The following is a 14709-nucleotide window of genomic DNA, read 5'->3' as shown; positions in this document are numbered from 1 at the left end:
TGTTAAAAGAAGTTCCTTGAAAAGATATCACTAAATTTTCTTTGTACCGTGTGCCTCCTTGATTCTCAAAATCACGGTATACCTAAATCGCCACTGGTTTATAGAATTCAATTTTCAATTCAATTTTTAAAAAACAAATTTCATAGTAAGTATATTTATGAAATAAATTCTTCGTTTTTTAAAACAATTTATTTCGGTGAAGTCTCCCCAAAATTCATTTGCTCTGAGTAACTGTCTTCTTTTTTTTTACTGCTTGCTTCATCCGCTGCTTTTTTCATACTTTTTGAGACAACGAGCATACATTTTTCTGGAAATAAAAAAGAAAACAAAAATTTTTAATCTCGATATATTAGAAACTTTTATGCCTCAGAACAAAATTTTCTTAACATCGAAAATTACTTCACTAAGTTTTCTGTATGGTAAACTTATGCTTTAGCGAGTTTTCTTAAGAGCTTGGCCACCATTTTTAAAGAGCTTTGCCGTACTTACTTAAGATTTTGCGTCCTTTTCCTTTTTTAAAAAATTCACTCGAAGTAGTTGCATTGTCATTGTCAACGACTGGATTTAACCATGTCGATTTGCGAGTATTCTTCAAATGTGCACCGCATGGTGGATAAATATGCATGACTATGTTCGTTATATCCTCGTTACTGTATTCAAAGTTTTTAAAACCGGTATCTGTTGATTTAAAGGCGTATTTTATTTAAAATAGAGAATATATATGTAGTAGAAAAAAAATATTAGTAGTGCGAAAGTAATAAACAAATGTTTATTTTTATCACTGTATTATTGCATGATAATTATATAATATACATAATTTAATGTACCTTCAAGAACTTTTTTCGCGGCAAAATTGACTTCTAATTGAGTAGGTTGAAGGTTAAGTCTTTCAAAATAACCGATTATTTCGTTGAACCTCATGTAATTAGATTCTTTCTCTGAGACAGCACTAATATATTCTTTCTCGTAATCTGTGTAATAAAATTGTTATTGCATATAAAATTATGATGATGTTTTTAAAAATTTACCATTAAATTAAAAACGATTTGTTTAAACTTACTTTTACGAATTTGAATGTAATTGTAGATTTCGTGAAAATTGATTTCCAGAACAACTGGTGGTGTTTCGTGGCGTGCAGTAATTTCCCGTATATGAACTTTATACGAACTAATGATATCCTTTAGGGATTTTTTGGTTGCTTTGCTCTACGATTATTTTTTGAATAAAAGGATATTTTTTTAAATATTTTATATTTACATATTTTCTATATTTTGCAAATAATATCTGAGCAAAATAGTGAAGCTCCAAAGCCTGCATAGTTTATTAAAATCTGCAAACACATTTCAAAATATTTTAAACCTTTCATAATTTACGTAAAATCTAAAACAATATTTCTTGGTATTTTTTTAATTATGCATTTGTTTCATTTAGTTACCTCATTAAGCAGCTTCTTGTAAAAATGGCGTGCCAACCATCCTCGAGCAAATCTTAAAATTTTAACACTATTAGTTGTAATAAATTGATAAAAGGATTCATTTTTTACTAAATTACTAATCAGTTTATACAAATATTTTTTAAGATAAAAACCTTTGAATAATTAAAGTCGCTTTCTTCTTTCCAATTCTCTGCGTATGCCTAAAATGAAAATAACAACGTGTGTGACACGAGGAAAATGTTCACTAAACTTACACTTGCATTAGTGTTTTCTATAAAAATCAACAAAAAAACGAACGTTCTCTGTTTTATTTTCGGCATTCTTATCTCTTTTCAATGAACTGGTCGTAATTATTTGACGTCATTTATTTTAGGGTTTCTATAATTATAACAGGTTTTTTGATTTTATTAGGTAAATCATCCGCATAGTACAGGTTCATCGATTTTGTTTCGTAAACCATCTGAATTGGTATAGAAAGATACGAAGGTTTCTGTTTTAGAAAAATTAAAAGTTTAAAAGCGGCGTAAAAGCCAGCCGAAATGGATGAATTTGGTTCTAACCTCCAGTTGTTTCATCGTATGAAAATACTTTCTATGAGGGAGGTGAAAGTAGTCATTGAATACAATAAAATTCATTCGAATGATTCAAAGTCAATTATTGTTCCTTATGGATTTCAGATAAATACTACCCTAACTAACTCCGAACCGGTACAATGCACCCTATGTTTGGAATCGGAATTAAGTGTAAACTACATTGCTTTTTATGGATCTAGAGCTGAGAATGGATTGTGTTCATGGCTAATAGAAAAAGAAGAAAGTAAAATAAAAAAGAGACGAAAAACGTTAGTTTCTCGAATCATCAACGCTGTTTTCATCCCGTCAAATTATTTAATATTCGCATCTTGTGAAGATCTTACTATACGAACTTACGGAGCTCTCTTTCAAGAACATTCCAAAGTGCAGTTGGAGCATTCAATCCTTAGCATGAAATACAACGCACACACAAATCTCGTTGTAACTGGCTGCATTGGATTCATTCAACAATGGAAGCTAAACGAAAATCTTCATAAAAAACCTCTGCTGATAAAAGAAATGCACCTTGAAGGTCAAAGTTCTATGAAGAAACCCTGGATAAATTACTTAGAGTTTATTGAGGAGAAGCATTTGACTGTTGCGTTGACTGGAAGTCTCATTTATTTTCTAAATTCAACAACTTTGCAAACCGTAATGAAGCTAAAAAACAGACATAGTTTCTCATTAAGTACGTGCCTAACTTACATACCAAGACAGTATTTTCTAACTGGTAAGTTGTTATTGTCAAAATGAAAATGTCCATTGCGGAAGATACTTATTATATGCTAGTTTTGCTTAATCTGTTTTAAAACATTGCTAGAATTTCTTCAAAATGAAATTTTCTATACATACTAACATTACATAAAAATGCTTCTTCAATATTCGTATGAGTTGATGCACTCAAAACTTTATTAAGTTGCACTTTATCAAGGCTCATGTGATGGCTCTATAAAAGTTTGGAACTTACCTATGAACACCTGTCCATATGTGGGTTATTTTTCTGGACACACTGCAAAGATAATAAAACTTGATATTCACCCTCGCGAAGACATCCTTATCTCAGCATCAGAAGACTCTACAATACGGCTTTGGCGATTTGAGACTTTTCGAGAAACCCACCGCTTCGATGTTGCTGATTCGATCGGGGAAATTTTTTTAATTAACTCTCGCCTTTTGTATTATACATCTGAATTCTCGTTGCATTTGTTGGAGTTGAATTTGTTTCATTCGCTGTTTACGATAATAGGGTCAGATTTGAATAAGATCCAACGAATAAAATCGTTTAGCAAACCGTCGCGTATTTTAGCAACGGCAGAAGATGGAGGCGTCCGCATTATTTCACCGACTCACGGAGACATTTTAACAATGCTGTTTCCCGTAGTGACTCATAAAGTAAAATCTTACCACCATGATCCAATCGAAGAGATGTTATACCTTTTGTTGAAGGAGGATAAAGGGGTCATGCTTATGTCAACTCAAACAAATCCGTGCAGGTAAATGTTTCTCAATGATCTTTACAATCCGTTAAACATTTAAATTTTCTTGACAAAAAGTTTTTATTAATTTCATATTAGAGCTACACAATTGCTGTGCTTTCAAGAAAAGGAAAGTGCAGTGATATGTTTGGAAATAATATACATAGAAATGGAAAAAAAAGTTACGCCACTGTTGCTGGCGGCTCAAAGAAATGGGAAATTATCTTTGTTGTCTGGAGGAGGTAAAAAAATTAATTGGAAGCTGTTAATTAAATAAAATTGTTGATGCAAATTCAATCGAAATTTTTAATTTAGATTTCAAAATGATTCCTGAAATCTGCAACGGTGGCTTCGTGGTTTCTATAACAACTTGTCAACACAATTCACTATTTGATTTTATTACGTGTACTAGTGAATACCGCATCGCTTTATGGAAGTTTAGAAAAAAAGGCCCATATAGCATTTCTATTTCCGCAATTCACGAATTTCAAGTTGAGGAGAGCGTTTGCAATATAGTTGCATCTGGTAATATTATAGCTTTTACTTCAGATAGATCAATTTTTCTGTGTAAAGTTACCGTTGACAAATGCGGGAGGGTCGATGTAGATAAGATTACTCACACAAATGACGAGTCTCATCGAGCAATAGTAACCGAGGTATAATTATTTAATTTTTTAATTATGTAACAGCGAGAAAATTTTTACTTTTTTTTTTTAGGTTGCTAGTTTTTTAGTACTTTCATTTTTGGAGTTCAAATAAATTTTTCTTTTTAAAAATCAATTTTTTTTTACTGCATTTTAAAAATGAAACAATGTAAAATAAGTTAAATACTGTTTTCTGGTTTAGCTATCAGCTTGCTACAGTGTTCCTATATTTGCTTCTGCCTCAACTAAAGACGGAAAGGTAAAGATATGGGATACAAGTTGCACCTTAGTCCGAGAACTTTCTTTTGACGAGACGTTGTCCGGAATGTGTTTTTGTAACGACAGAGGTGACCTTTTAGTGGGTTTTCAAAAAAATCTACACCATGTTTCTGTGACAGAATATATGCCGCAACCTTACTTAGAAATGTTGCTGACGCAAAATATCGAAGATGACGAAATCGAATATTGCACCCCGTTCGATCCACTTTTAAAGTTTTGGTATGATAGCAGTCGCGTTCCGTTTGTATCGACATTAAAGCCGGCTCCTGATGAGAACAAAGTGAGTTTTAGTTTTTGAAATACAAAAGCTATCTGTTAAAAGGAATTGTTTTTAAATCTTAAACTCTAAAAACCTCTCCAAATATCAATAAAACTAATAATTAACAAAACTGATACTCAATAAAATTAACATTCAATAAAATTCATGGTTTCTTTTTTAAAAATTTATTTTTAGTCTAATTAATGAATTTCATTAAACTTATTTTATCAGGAAAAAAGTTTGAAAATGAGAAGGTTGGGCGCAGATCAACTGATGCTCCCTAAAAATGCTTCAACTACTGATTGCAAAAAAAGGCGATCTGTTTCAAAAGGAAGGGTCATACCGCCCACGTTGATAAAGCTCAAAGAGCATAAGAAAATTCGCTCGGCTGGAAAAAAAGTTGTAACTACGAAGGTAGCAGAAGAATCGTACACCATCACCTTTGAAGAGGTTTGCATATAAGCTGCACACATAAATATCACCTTTTATTGTTAAACATCGCACAACAACTTTAATACACCAAATAACAAGTTTATTTAAAATAAATGAAACACAGGCTATGCTGATCTAGCTTTTGTCTTTATAGGCTCACGATTTAACTTCTATTTTAATTGGTTTTAATGTCTTTTTTGTAATTATTATTTAGAAAAATATTCAAAAGATAAATGAAATTTTAAGACCGGAAAAAAAGTATTGGCCATTTGCACCTGACGGTTTTATTCCAAACTCGATTGTGCGATCTCTTATAAAACCTGCTCCATTAACTAATCACACTGTTAAGATGATTCGCGAATCAAAAAACGTGGAAAAGGAGGTTGTTTTCGAAGACTTGGTCGGAAGTTGTTTTGGAGGTGGAGAAAACTTTTAAGTTCATAAGTTTACTATGTTGATTATTACAGCAATTGTAATCATAAGAAATGATCTAGTACAATCATAAGAGATAATCATAAGTAAGGATCAGTGCAATCATAAGAAATGATCTATTCTATGAATCCTCACGCATTATAATTTTTTTTTGATTAATAAAAAAACTAAAAAAAAAAAAAATTATAAAAAATTAAATAATTTCAAACAATTCACAAATTGTAATTACCATTACAACTATTACACATAAAAACTTAACAGAAATAAAGAAACTGAGACATGCAGCCTCGAGAGAACTCTTTAAAGTTAAATGCTATTTGTCTGTTTGTTTTAAAATGTTCTTCACTTAATCGTGCATATCACGTTTTCGAGCTTTATGATTTTTAACACCAACAGTTTCATTTCAGACCTCGAAGACAAAAAAATGGTGTGGGAAATCGCTGATAGCGACGAATATTACGAATCGAATACTCATAACATTTTCAATATATCACCAGAAATAAGTGAAGAAGCATCAAAGAAACAAGAAAGACTTATTGAATTAAAAGAAACACAGTGAGCTGTAATAATATTAGTTCATAAGAATGATAACGATAACAAATGATAATTATTTTAATTACTTAATTTTAAAATTTTCTATTTAGAGATGATTTTCTTGTTATTGAACCAAAAAAAAAACGACGAAACAAGAAGAAAACTGAAGAAAATTCAGTAATTGAGAGAGTACAGAAAACAAAAAAACATTTCAAAAACGTAGCGAATCTAATTGAAAATGAAAAAGTTGAAAATACTCCCCTCGTTGAAAAAGTTCCACCCCCTTATGATAAATATATCGATAAAGAATGGTTTCCAAATGATATTGGATATGACCAAAATATAGTAATTTCGTTCTTAATTGATCATTTAAATTTATCTCAGCCATTAACTTTGAAGGAGATTCTTGCAGCTATTGCTGCTATCCACAGGTATTTTTTGTATTAAGCATATTGTTTTGGTATTATTATTGTATTATTATTTTATTATTGTTTTGTATTACTTTTGCATTTTTTTTTTTGTATTACTATTTTTATATTAAGCATCTTAATAAGCATTATACTAAGCATCCTTTTAAATTGTGTTTTTTCAGCTACTACCCAATGTCAGATGAGCTTTACGAGAGATTTATACAAGTACTATTGTCATATCTGGAAAATCCCGCCGGTCAAATCCGACATTATGCAGTCACTACTCTTCTCGCGCTTTGCGTCAAACGCAGAGATGTCATTTTAAAACTGATACCAAAGCTAAAAGACCCGGTTAGTTTAGTCAAAGATGCTGTTAAAAATACGCTACAACAGGTGGCTGGTGAGTATTTTCTCCCAAAAAAAAACAAAACAACATAAGAAATAGTAATAAGAAGATTAATTGTTTATATAATTGATATAGAAATTACAGTTTGTATATATATGTCATGAAAATTTTGTTCCCAGGAATTAAAGATGCAGATACTTTGGCCGCCGTCCTAAGAAATTTAGGTGAATTGAAAGAAAACATTACAAGCAGTGATAAAGATATTATAGAATCGTTTAAGGAAGCCATAATATTTAAAAAAGGATCATTTCGAAAGCACGGGCAAAGCATGTGGCATATTAGTAATCAAGTATCAGGTAAAGCGCAACCAACGATTAACATTTTTGAGTCCCTGTAATAGAACTTTGGTTGAAGTTAGTTGAAGTACCGGTCTGGTTTAACGTAAAAAGCTTAACGTAACATGTTTTATTTTTAATGTAGCAAACATGTTTTTTAATGTAGCAAACATGTTTTTTAATGTAGCAAACATGAGCGATTTCAATAAACAAGTGGGAGAAGAGTTCTTAACTAAATCATCATCGTCAGATGAAACTACGAAAATAATTTTAGTATGTAAAACATCAGAAGATTTTGATGCTCTTAATGACGCCATCTTAGTTTTCTTTACGTCGTTTGTTTTTCTCACGTTGTTTTACTTATTGGCTTACTCTTTCGTATTCTGTGGTTTATTCATTTATGCTCGTCTTCTTGTTTTACTTATTCATGTTCTGTGTTCTCAAAACTAAAAGTTAAGGACAAAAATTTTCAGAACCTTTTTTTTTTTTTTTCTTACAGATAAATAATCCTTCTCAGGATAATCAAAAGACTCACAAAAAATGGCCCCAAAAGATGGTCACAAAAAAGTTGCGTTCAAAAAAGAAGCCGCAAAAAATATCAAATGATAATCAGACTGTAAAATATCACTCCAAGTCGCTTTTAGAAGTAAAGGAGCAAAAAAGGATTAATGGCGATAAAAAAGAATTTAAAAATAAAGAAGAAGCATCAACTACGGTAGGGTTTTTAAAATATGATTCTGTATTTTTAATCCAAAATAAGTTTATGAGATATCAGATTTATTTTATATTTGCATTTTATATTTCAAATATTTAGTTTGCGACAAAAGAAATCATTAAAAAAGAAGCAATTTTTGAGAATCTCCCTCAAATAACAATAACTACCTCTCCAACAACATTTCCAGCAACCATTTCAGCAGAAAATAATGCATTTTTCACGCAAAACAATGAAAGGTTCATTAAGTCAAATGCAGAAAAAAACACGAACGAAAAGTTCATGGATAAGTGTGATGAGCAAAACAACGCGAACGAAAAGTCTATGGATAAGTCAAACGAGCAAAACAGCACGATCGAAAAGTTAATGGATAAGTTAGATGATCAAGCACCATCCACCCGTGGCAGTCAAAATGCTTTTGAAAGCAACAAGAATTTTATTCGAGAAGATCACAAAGAATTCAGAAGCAATTTGCACCTGGTAAAAATAATAGAACCACTGCAAAAGGATAAAGGTCTTCTTTCTAATATACTTGGTCTGTTTAAAAAAGAAGATATTTGGCATCTGAATAGATTGCTTCTTGAGAATGCAGAGGTTTGATGATCCTTCAATTTGCAAAATAAAATAAAAGTTAGCTATAAAACGTAAAAAAAAAAAAAATTCGTGAGTTTATAATCTTTTAGTTTCGCATTTTAATAATTTTTTATGAAAATTTCAACTCAAAGTTAAAGTTCTGCATCAAACTCTAAGTAAAATAAAAGTTAAAAGGCCCGAAGTAAAAAAATAGTAAAATATTTTTTTCCTGATCAAAATTCTGCAGAAGAATAGATATTTTTGAATTGTATGAAACTAAATTTAGGAAACTGCTGAACATGTGGCAACTAAAATAGCAAAGAATTTATACAAGAAATTCGAAGTTTTAAAGTCAGGTACTTGTTTGTTTTTGTGGAAGAATAAGAAAGAGTAAGAAAAGTAAGAAAGAATAAGAAAAAGTGAAAAAATAAATGTTTTATATGTAGAACCCGATATTGTAGCAAAAACGACACCAGATTACTTTTTGAATACTTTTAATATTAATGAAACGGCAGATGTTTCTAATGCAGATGTAGTGAAATCCTCAAGCATCTCCGCTCTTTTTAAAAGAGAACACTATAAAGGTAACGTTAGTACACGAGAATCTAGTCTTTCTTTTTTTTTTTAATGATTTTAAAACACACGTGAAACGTTTAATATTAGAGCTAGATACAAATGATATGAAAGCAAAAAAAAATCGACAAACATCATTAGATGGAGATGAGTTTGTGCAAATCAATGCGAAAACGCCAGCGCGTTTGAATAAATTTTCTCGCAAATCTAAAGAAAATAATCAACCTCCATTTCTATATGAAGCACCTCTCAAAACAGCAAAAGATAAAGATTTTAATGGTAATCGTCAACCATATCCAAATGAAGAATCTCAGGATACAAATTATATACAAAGCGAAAGAAAGGTGGGTCATAAAAGTCTAACTGGTAATGTATCTCCGGCTGCCGATTGTAATGTATCTCCGACTGCCGATTGTAATGTATCTCTGACTGCCGATTCATTTGAGAAGATTGATTTTAGAACAGATCCAACTTCTAATAACAATATAGTTAATGGTTGTACATACGATATTTTGACGTTGTTAAAACTGTTGAGAAAGGCGCAGGTGGTTAGAAAAGATTCATTAGCTAAGTTTAATAAAAGCAATACATCAACAGATGTGCAAACCCCTGCTTCACCTTTTGTGACACTATCAAGTAAAAAAGTAAGTGCCATTTACTTGACATGGGCCAAAATGCAAATTGTTTTACTAATTTAACTGAACTTTTGGTAATCCTTCAGTTAAGCGGCGTAAAATAAATACATCCTTTCGCTTTTTCAGCACTTACAGAGGAGATTGTTTTTGTTTTGAAACAAAAGAAAGAAAACTTTACATAATTAGATTGCATAATTAACTTTAATGAAATAAACTTTAAAACTGCAAATAATTATAACTTTTCTATTTAAACTTTACAAGCTTTACAAATTTCTTAAGAATCAAAGATAAAAAATTATTCATTATTTTTGTTTTAATTTCATTTTCCAATAAAGTATCTAGTTTTTGATTACTTTTAATAAACTAAAGCAAAAGTCTTAAGAATAAATTGTTTTGATTTGGTCATGCGCCAAAGATATAAAAACGATTTACTGTTTTCAGCTTTTATTTCTTGCTTATATCGTCAATATCCTCTCTAAATGCAGTTTTTTTTGCTATTCTCTTACGGTAAGACAGCAATGCACATAATAAATTTACTTGCAAAATATTGTGGTGTTTTTATTTCTTGTTATGTTTTTTTGCTTTTTCAAATAAAAGTTTATTTCAAAAAAACTCCAAAAATATTTACATTCATATAAAATATTAAAATTCATTACTAAACCTTTTATAAAAAACTTATCACTATTTATTTTTTTATCTACGGGCGAGAGTGATTAATTCAGACGCATTTGTAACAACAACAAAAAAGCGAAAGGATGTATTTATTTTACGCCGCCTAACTGAAGGATTACCGAACTTTTTTCCTATATCCACTGTTTTAAAATAGAGAATAGTTTTAGTGTCATGACAAAAACTAAAAACTGTATCTAATTTAACTAAAAAAACCGTAACTAAATTTAGTCGACTAACTTTTTAGTCTAACTAAATTAATTGACAAACTTTTTAGCCTAACTAAAATCAGTCGACTGACGTTTAAGCGTAACTAAAATTAGTCGACTAACTTTTTAGTCTAACTAAATTTAGTCGACTAACTTTTTAGTCTAACTGAACTTAGTCGATTAACTTTTTATTCTAACTATATTGAAAAATATATTGTTACTGTTACCCAAAAAATACTTTTTTAAAATCTTGCTATGCGTTAGTTGTGAAGTGGTTTGAGCGCCATGTTTTTAATTGCAATCTGTTAGGAGCATCTGTTTCAAGGTTTGCAACATATACACTTAGAATTTTGCAATAAAACTTATTTAATTAGTCCCCCGTTATTATTAAGTACTTCAATGAAAAGTGGTTCAGATCTGGATTTTTTCAATTTCTAATTAAAGTAAATTACAAATTATAAAACACATGTGAAATCAATTTTTTTTAAAAAAAAAAAAAGAATGCTGCCATGTTTTTGAAAGGTGTGTTATGTGCTGAAGCATTTTCGATTTTCCTTTTTCCTTCGGAATACCTGCAATGATTTTTTGAGGTAATAATACGCAATTTATTTCGTTCTACACTCATAATAACGCAGATTTTTACACAACATTAAGATTGAAACAGTTAGGTAATTAATGTTTTTTATTATTTCTATATTGTGTAATTGAATATATATCTTGTTCAACTCTCAATTTTGTTTTTCTTTTAAAAATTATTATTAAAATGCCAATAACTAATTATGTTTTCGGTATAAAATATCAGCTGTTTCTGACGGAGTTGTTCTGCTAACTAACCAATTTTTATTAAATTCAATAAAAGAAAATTTGGGGTAATACTAGGTACAAATAAAACAACTTTATTACCTAATTGTCACAAACTTTATTACCTAATTGTCACAAACTTTATTACCTAATTGTCACAAACTTTATTACCTAATTGTCACAAACTTTATTACCTAATTGTCACAAACTTTATTACCTAATTGTCACAAACTTTATTACCTAATTGTCACAAACTTTATTACCTAATTGTCACAAACTTTATTACCTAATTGTCACAAACTTTATTACCTAATTGTCACAAACTTTATTACCTAATTGTCACAAACTTTATTACCTAATTGTCACAAACTTTATTACCTAATTGTCACAAACTTTATTACCTAATTGTCACAAACTTTATTACCTAATTGTCACAAACTTTATTACCTAATTGTCACAAACTTTATTACCTAATTGTCACAAACTTTATTACCTAATTGTCACAAACTTTATTACCTAATTGTCACAAACTTTATTACCTAATTGTCACAAACTTTATTACCTAATTGTCACAAACTTTATTACCTAATTGTCACAAACTTTATTACCTAATTGTCACAAACTTTATTACCTAATTGTCACAAACTTTATTACCTAATTGTCACAAACTTTATTACCTAATTGTCACAAACTTTATTACCTAATTGTCACAAACTTTATTACCTAATTGTCACAAACTTTATTACCTAATTGTCACAAACTTTATTACCTAATTGTCACAAACTTTATTACCTAATTGTCACAAACTTTATTACCTAATTGTCACAAACTTTATTACCTAATTGTCACAAACTTTATTACCTAATTGTCACAAACTTTATTACCTAATTGTCACAAACTTTATTACCTAATTGTCACAAACTTTATTACCTAATTGTCACAAACTTTATTACCTAATTGTCACAAACTTTATTACCTAATTGTCACAAACTTTATTACCTAATTGTCACAAACTTTATTACCTAATTGTCACAAACTTTATTACCTAATTGTCACAAACTTTATTACCTAATTGTCACAAACTTTATTACCTAATTGTCACAAACTTTATTACCTAATTGTCACAAACTTTATTACCTAATTGTCACAAACTTTATTACCTAATTGTCACAAACTTTATTACCTAATTGTCACAAACTTTATTACCTAATTGTCACAAACTTTATTACCTAATTGTCACAAACTTTATTACCTAATTGTCACAAACTTTATTACCTAATTGTCACAAACTTTATTACCTAATTGTCACAAACTTTATTACCTAATTGTCACAAACTTTATTACCTAATTGTCACAAACTTTATTACCTAATTGTCACAAACTTTATTACCTAATTGTCACAAACTTTATTACCTAATTGTCACAAACTTTATTACCTAATTGTCACAAACTTTATTACCTAATTGTCACAAACTTTATTACCTAATTGTCACAAACTTTATTACCTAATTGTCACAAACTTTATTACCTAATTGTCACAAACTTTATTAGGTATTTTAAATTTCTTAAATACAATAAATTTTGATGAATGCCATTAAAATGATTTTTTTTGTTATAATTCATATTATGTTGATATAATTTCATGGCAAAGGTTACTCAGTTTTTTTTAGCACTAAATCTTGTTTTAGTCAGCTAATTTTAGTTAGACTAAAAAGTTAGTCGGCTAATTTTAGTTAGACTAAATTCATAGTCGACTAATTTTAGTTACGCTAAAAAGTTAGTCGTCTAAATTTAGTTAGACTAAAACTAACCTAAACTCCCACCCTAAATTAGTTTCATCATTTGTTCGATTAGGTTCATTCAATGAAATTAATTTTTCTAAAAAATAAAAGAGCGAAGCAAATTTTCCCATAATTGGATTTTTGTTTTATGTTTATTATCTTTGTTATATATATATATATATATATATATATATATATATATATATATATATATATATATATATATATATATATATATATATATATATATATATATATATATATATATTTAGATTTCTGAAACGACGAACCTTTTTCCCAGCCTTTCCTATAAAGTTTTTGGTTCTAATGTATGTGGAGAACGTATACTAAATCGCTTAGAAATGCTCCCAAACAGTTATAGATTCGAAGCCTGCACAAAAATCATCAAACCTATTCCAGAGAGATACGGCTGCCAATTAGGTAATGAAAATAATTTTGTGCAAAAAAAACTCTGAAGAACCAAAAAGTAAATGTTTTGACTCTAAGCTTAAAAATTGTTCAGATATTTAACAAAAATCTTTTTACAGCCTTCAGAAAGGATGAGATTTGAAAAAATAATAATAGTAACACGAACGCATTTAAGGCGTCAAAGGAAACACTCCACAATTTTATTTCAATATGAAATGTATACCAGTGTTTTGCAATCTGAAATACAAGGATATTTACTAACATTTAGTATTGCATAAGATCATGTGCACTATATTTATTCACGTGTAAACCAAGTTCGGTTCACGTGACAAAACTTTTTGTTCGTTTTGTTCGTTTGTTCACAAAATTAAGTTTATTAACGATACAGAAAGTATTTTCATAATTTTAAGATAAAAGAAAATTTAACCAAATTTTTTTTTTTTTAAGTTTCCGTTGACTCTGGAGTAACGAAGTACGGATCTCTCGGGTTTTATTGGAAAGCATTACTATCTGACAGCAACAGCAAGTCATCGTCTTAAAATTTATCCAGACGATTTAACGCCTAAAGGCATTTTTTGACTTCCTATATCATTTGCTACCAATAACACGATTTTAAATATTTGTAAATAATCTGAAATTTTGAATTTAGATTTTTAGATTTAGAAATTTAGAATTTTAACTCTTCCTGTAAAACTTTTATAGTTTTCATACGAAATTAAGAGAATATTAGATTTACAGTGACAATCTGCCCCTTTTTCCACATGAAGCTTTATTAAAGTATCACCAAAAAGCAGAATTTGAAAATCCGCAATTGATTGCGTTAGAAAAGGTAGTCTCTGAGCCATCTTAATTCTTTGTCAAGAACTTTATATGAACGCAAATTTTCCTAGAGAGAGCTATGGTTCATACGCCTTTGAGATGTCGATTATTACGGCACCGAACATATATTTTTCTGTGGAGTCGCTTTTTTTCATTAATTTTTTTTTTTAGCAGTATCAGCAAAGTAGTCATAAAAATTGTTCGCTTAATAACTTTTTAAAGAGAGGATATGAGACAAAAGATTTCCGCTTTTACTTTTAAAGGAATGTTTTTAAAGGACTTCTAAAAGATTCTAATGTGAAGAGATTTTTCTCGAGCTCTCTTCTATTGATAGTTTCTATTGAAAATTTTATAC

General features: G+C 29.5%; 2 protein-coding genes across 3 annotated transcripts; one reads left to right on the top strand and one right to left on the bottom strand.

Annotated features, from left to right (window-relative positions):
• Positions 1 to 163: 163 nt before the first annotated feature.
• Positions 164 to 1794, bottom strand: LOC145186533 (uncharacterized). The gene is made up of 7 exons (XM_090079946.1): positions 1733 to 1794; positions 1588 to 1635; positions 1436 to 1487; positions 1061 to 1205; positions 828 to 971; positions 490 to 678; positions 164 to 307 (listed from the first exon to the last, which is right to left on the bottom strand). The coding sequence occupies exons 1-7, from the start codon at positions 1753 to 1755 to the stop codon at positions 189 to 191; spliced, it is 720 nt and encodes a 239-aa protein (XP_089936072.1). The 5' UTR covers positions 1756 to 1794; the 3' UTR covers positions 164 to 188.
• LOC145189797 (uncharacterized) lies at positions 512 to 14276 on the top strand. Of its 2 annotated transcripts, XM_090079945.1 has the most exons (21): positions 512 to 674; positions 1087 to 1147; positions 1847 to 2737; positions 2939 to 3500; positions 3582 to 3724; positions 3798 to 4138; positions 4329 to 4685; positions 4896 to 5114; positions 5311 to 5515; positions 5936 to 6083; positions 6173 to 6493; positions 6655 to 6872; positions 6998 to 7174; positions 7341 to 7426; positions 7653 to 7868; positions 7968 to 8459; positions 8725 to 8794; positions 8885 to 9022; positions 9102 to 9655; positions 13379 to 13547; positions 13983 to 14276. In XM_090079945.1, exons 3-21 carry the CDS (start codon positions 1975 to 1977, stop codon positions 14072 to 14074), a joined length of 5271 nt encoding a protein of 1756 aa, XP_089936071.1. In that variant the 5' UTR covers positions 512 to 674; positions 1087 to 1147; positions 1847 to 1974; the 3' UTR covers positions 14075 to 14276. The 2 variants fall into 2 exon arrangements, with proteins under 2 accessions (XP_089936071.1, XP_089936070.1); XM_090079944.1 differs by lacking the exon at positions 1087 to 1147.
• The last annotated feature ends 433 nt before the right edge of the window (positions 14277 to 14709 follow it).

This window comes from Hydra viridissima, unplaced genomic scaffold (assembly GCF_058129835.1).
Source record: "Hydra viridissima isolate aposymbiotic clone 2 unplaced genomic scaffold, HvirCarnegie_v1 scaffold_2, whole genome shotgun sequence".
Lineage (NCBI taxonomy): Eukaryota > Metazoa > Cnidaria > Hydrozoa > Anthoathecata > Hydridae > Hydra > Hydra viridissima.
The sequence above is the reverse complement of the archived record's forward strand: the minus strand, read 5'-3'. Positions and strand labels throughout refer to the sequence as shown.

Bases quoted from the DNA above. Each gene is read 5' to 3' on its own strand.
- LOC145186533 (XM_090079946.1), bottom strand. From the start codon at position 1,755: ATGCCGAAAATAAAACAGAGAAC. The intron at 1,206-1,435 runs GTAACTAAATGA...AAATAATCGTAG, and splicing joins ACAAGAAGCTGCTTAATGAG to AGCAAAGCAACCAAAAAATC. The intron at 679-827 runs GTACATTAAATT...TTAAATCAACAG, and splicing joins CGCGAAAAAAGTTCTTGAAG to ATACCGGTTTTAAAAACTTT.
- LOC145189797 (XM_090079944.1), top strand. From the start codon at position 1,975: ATGGATGAATTTGGTTCTAACCTCCAGTTGTTTCATCGTATGAAAATA. The intron at 4,139-4,328 runs GTATAATTATTT...TTTCTGGTTTAG, and splicing joins ATCGAGCAATAGTAACCGAG to CTATCAGCTTGCTACAGTGT. The intron at 9,023-9,101 runs GTAACGTTAGTA...GTTTAATATTAG, and splicing joins TAAAAGAGAACACTATAAAG to AGCTAGATACAAATGATATG.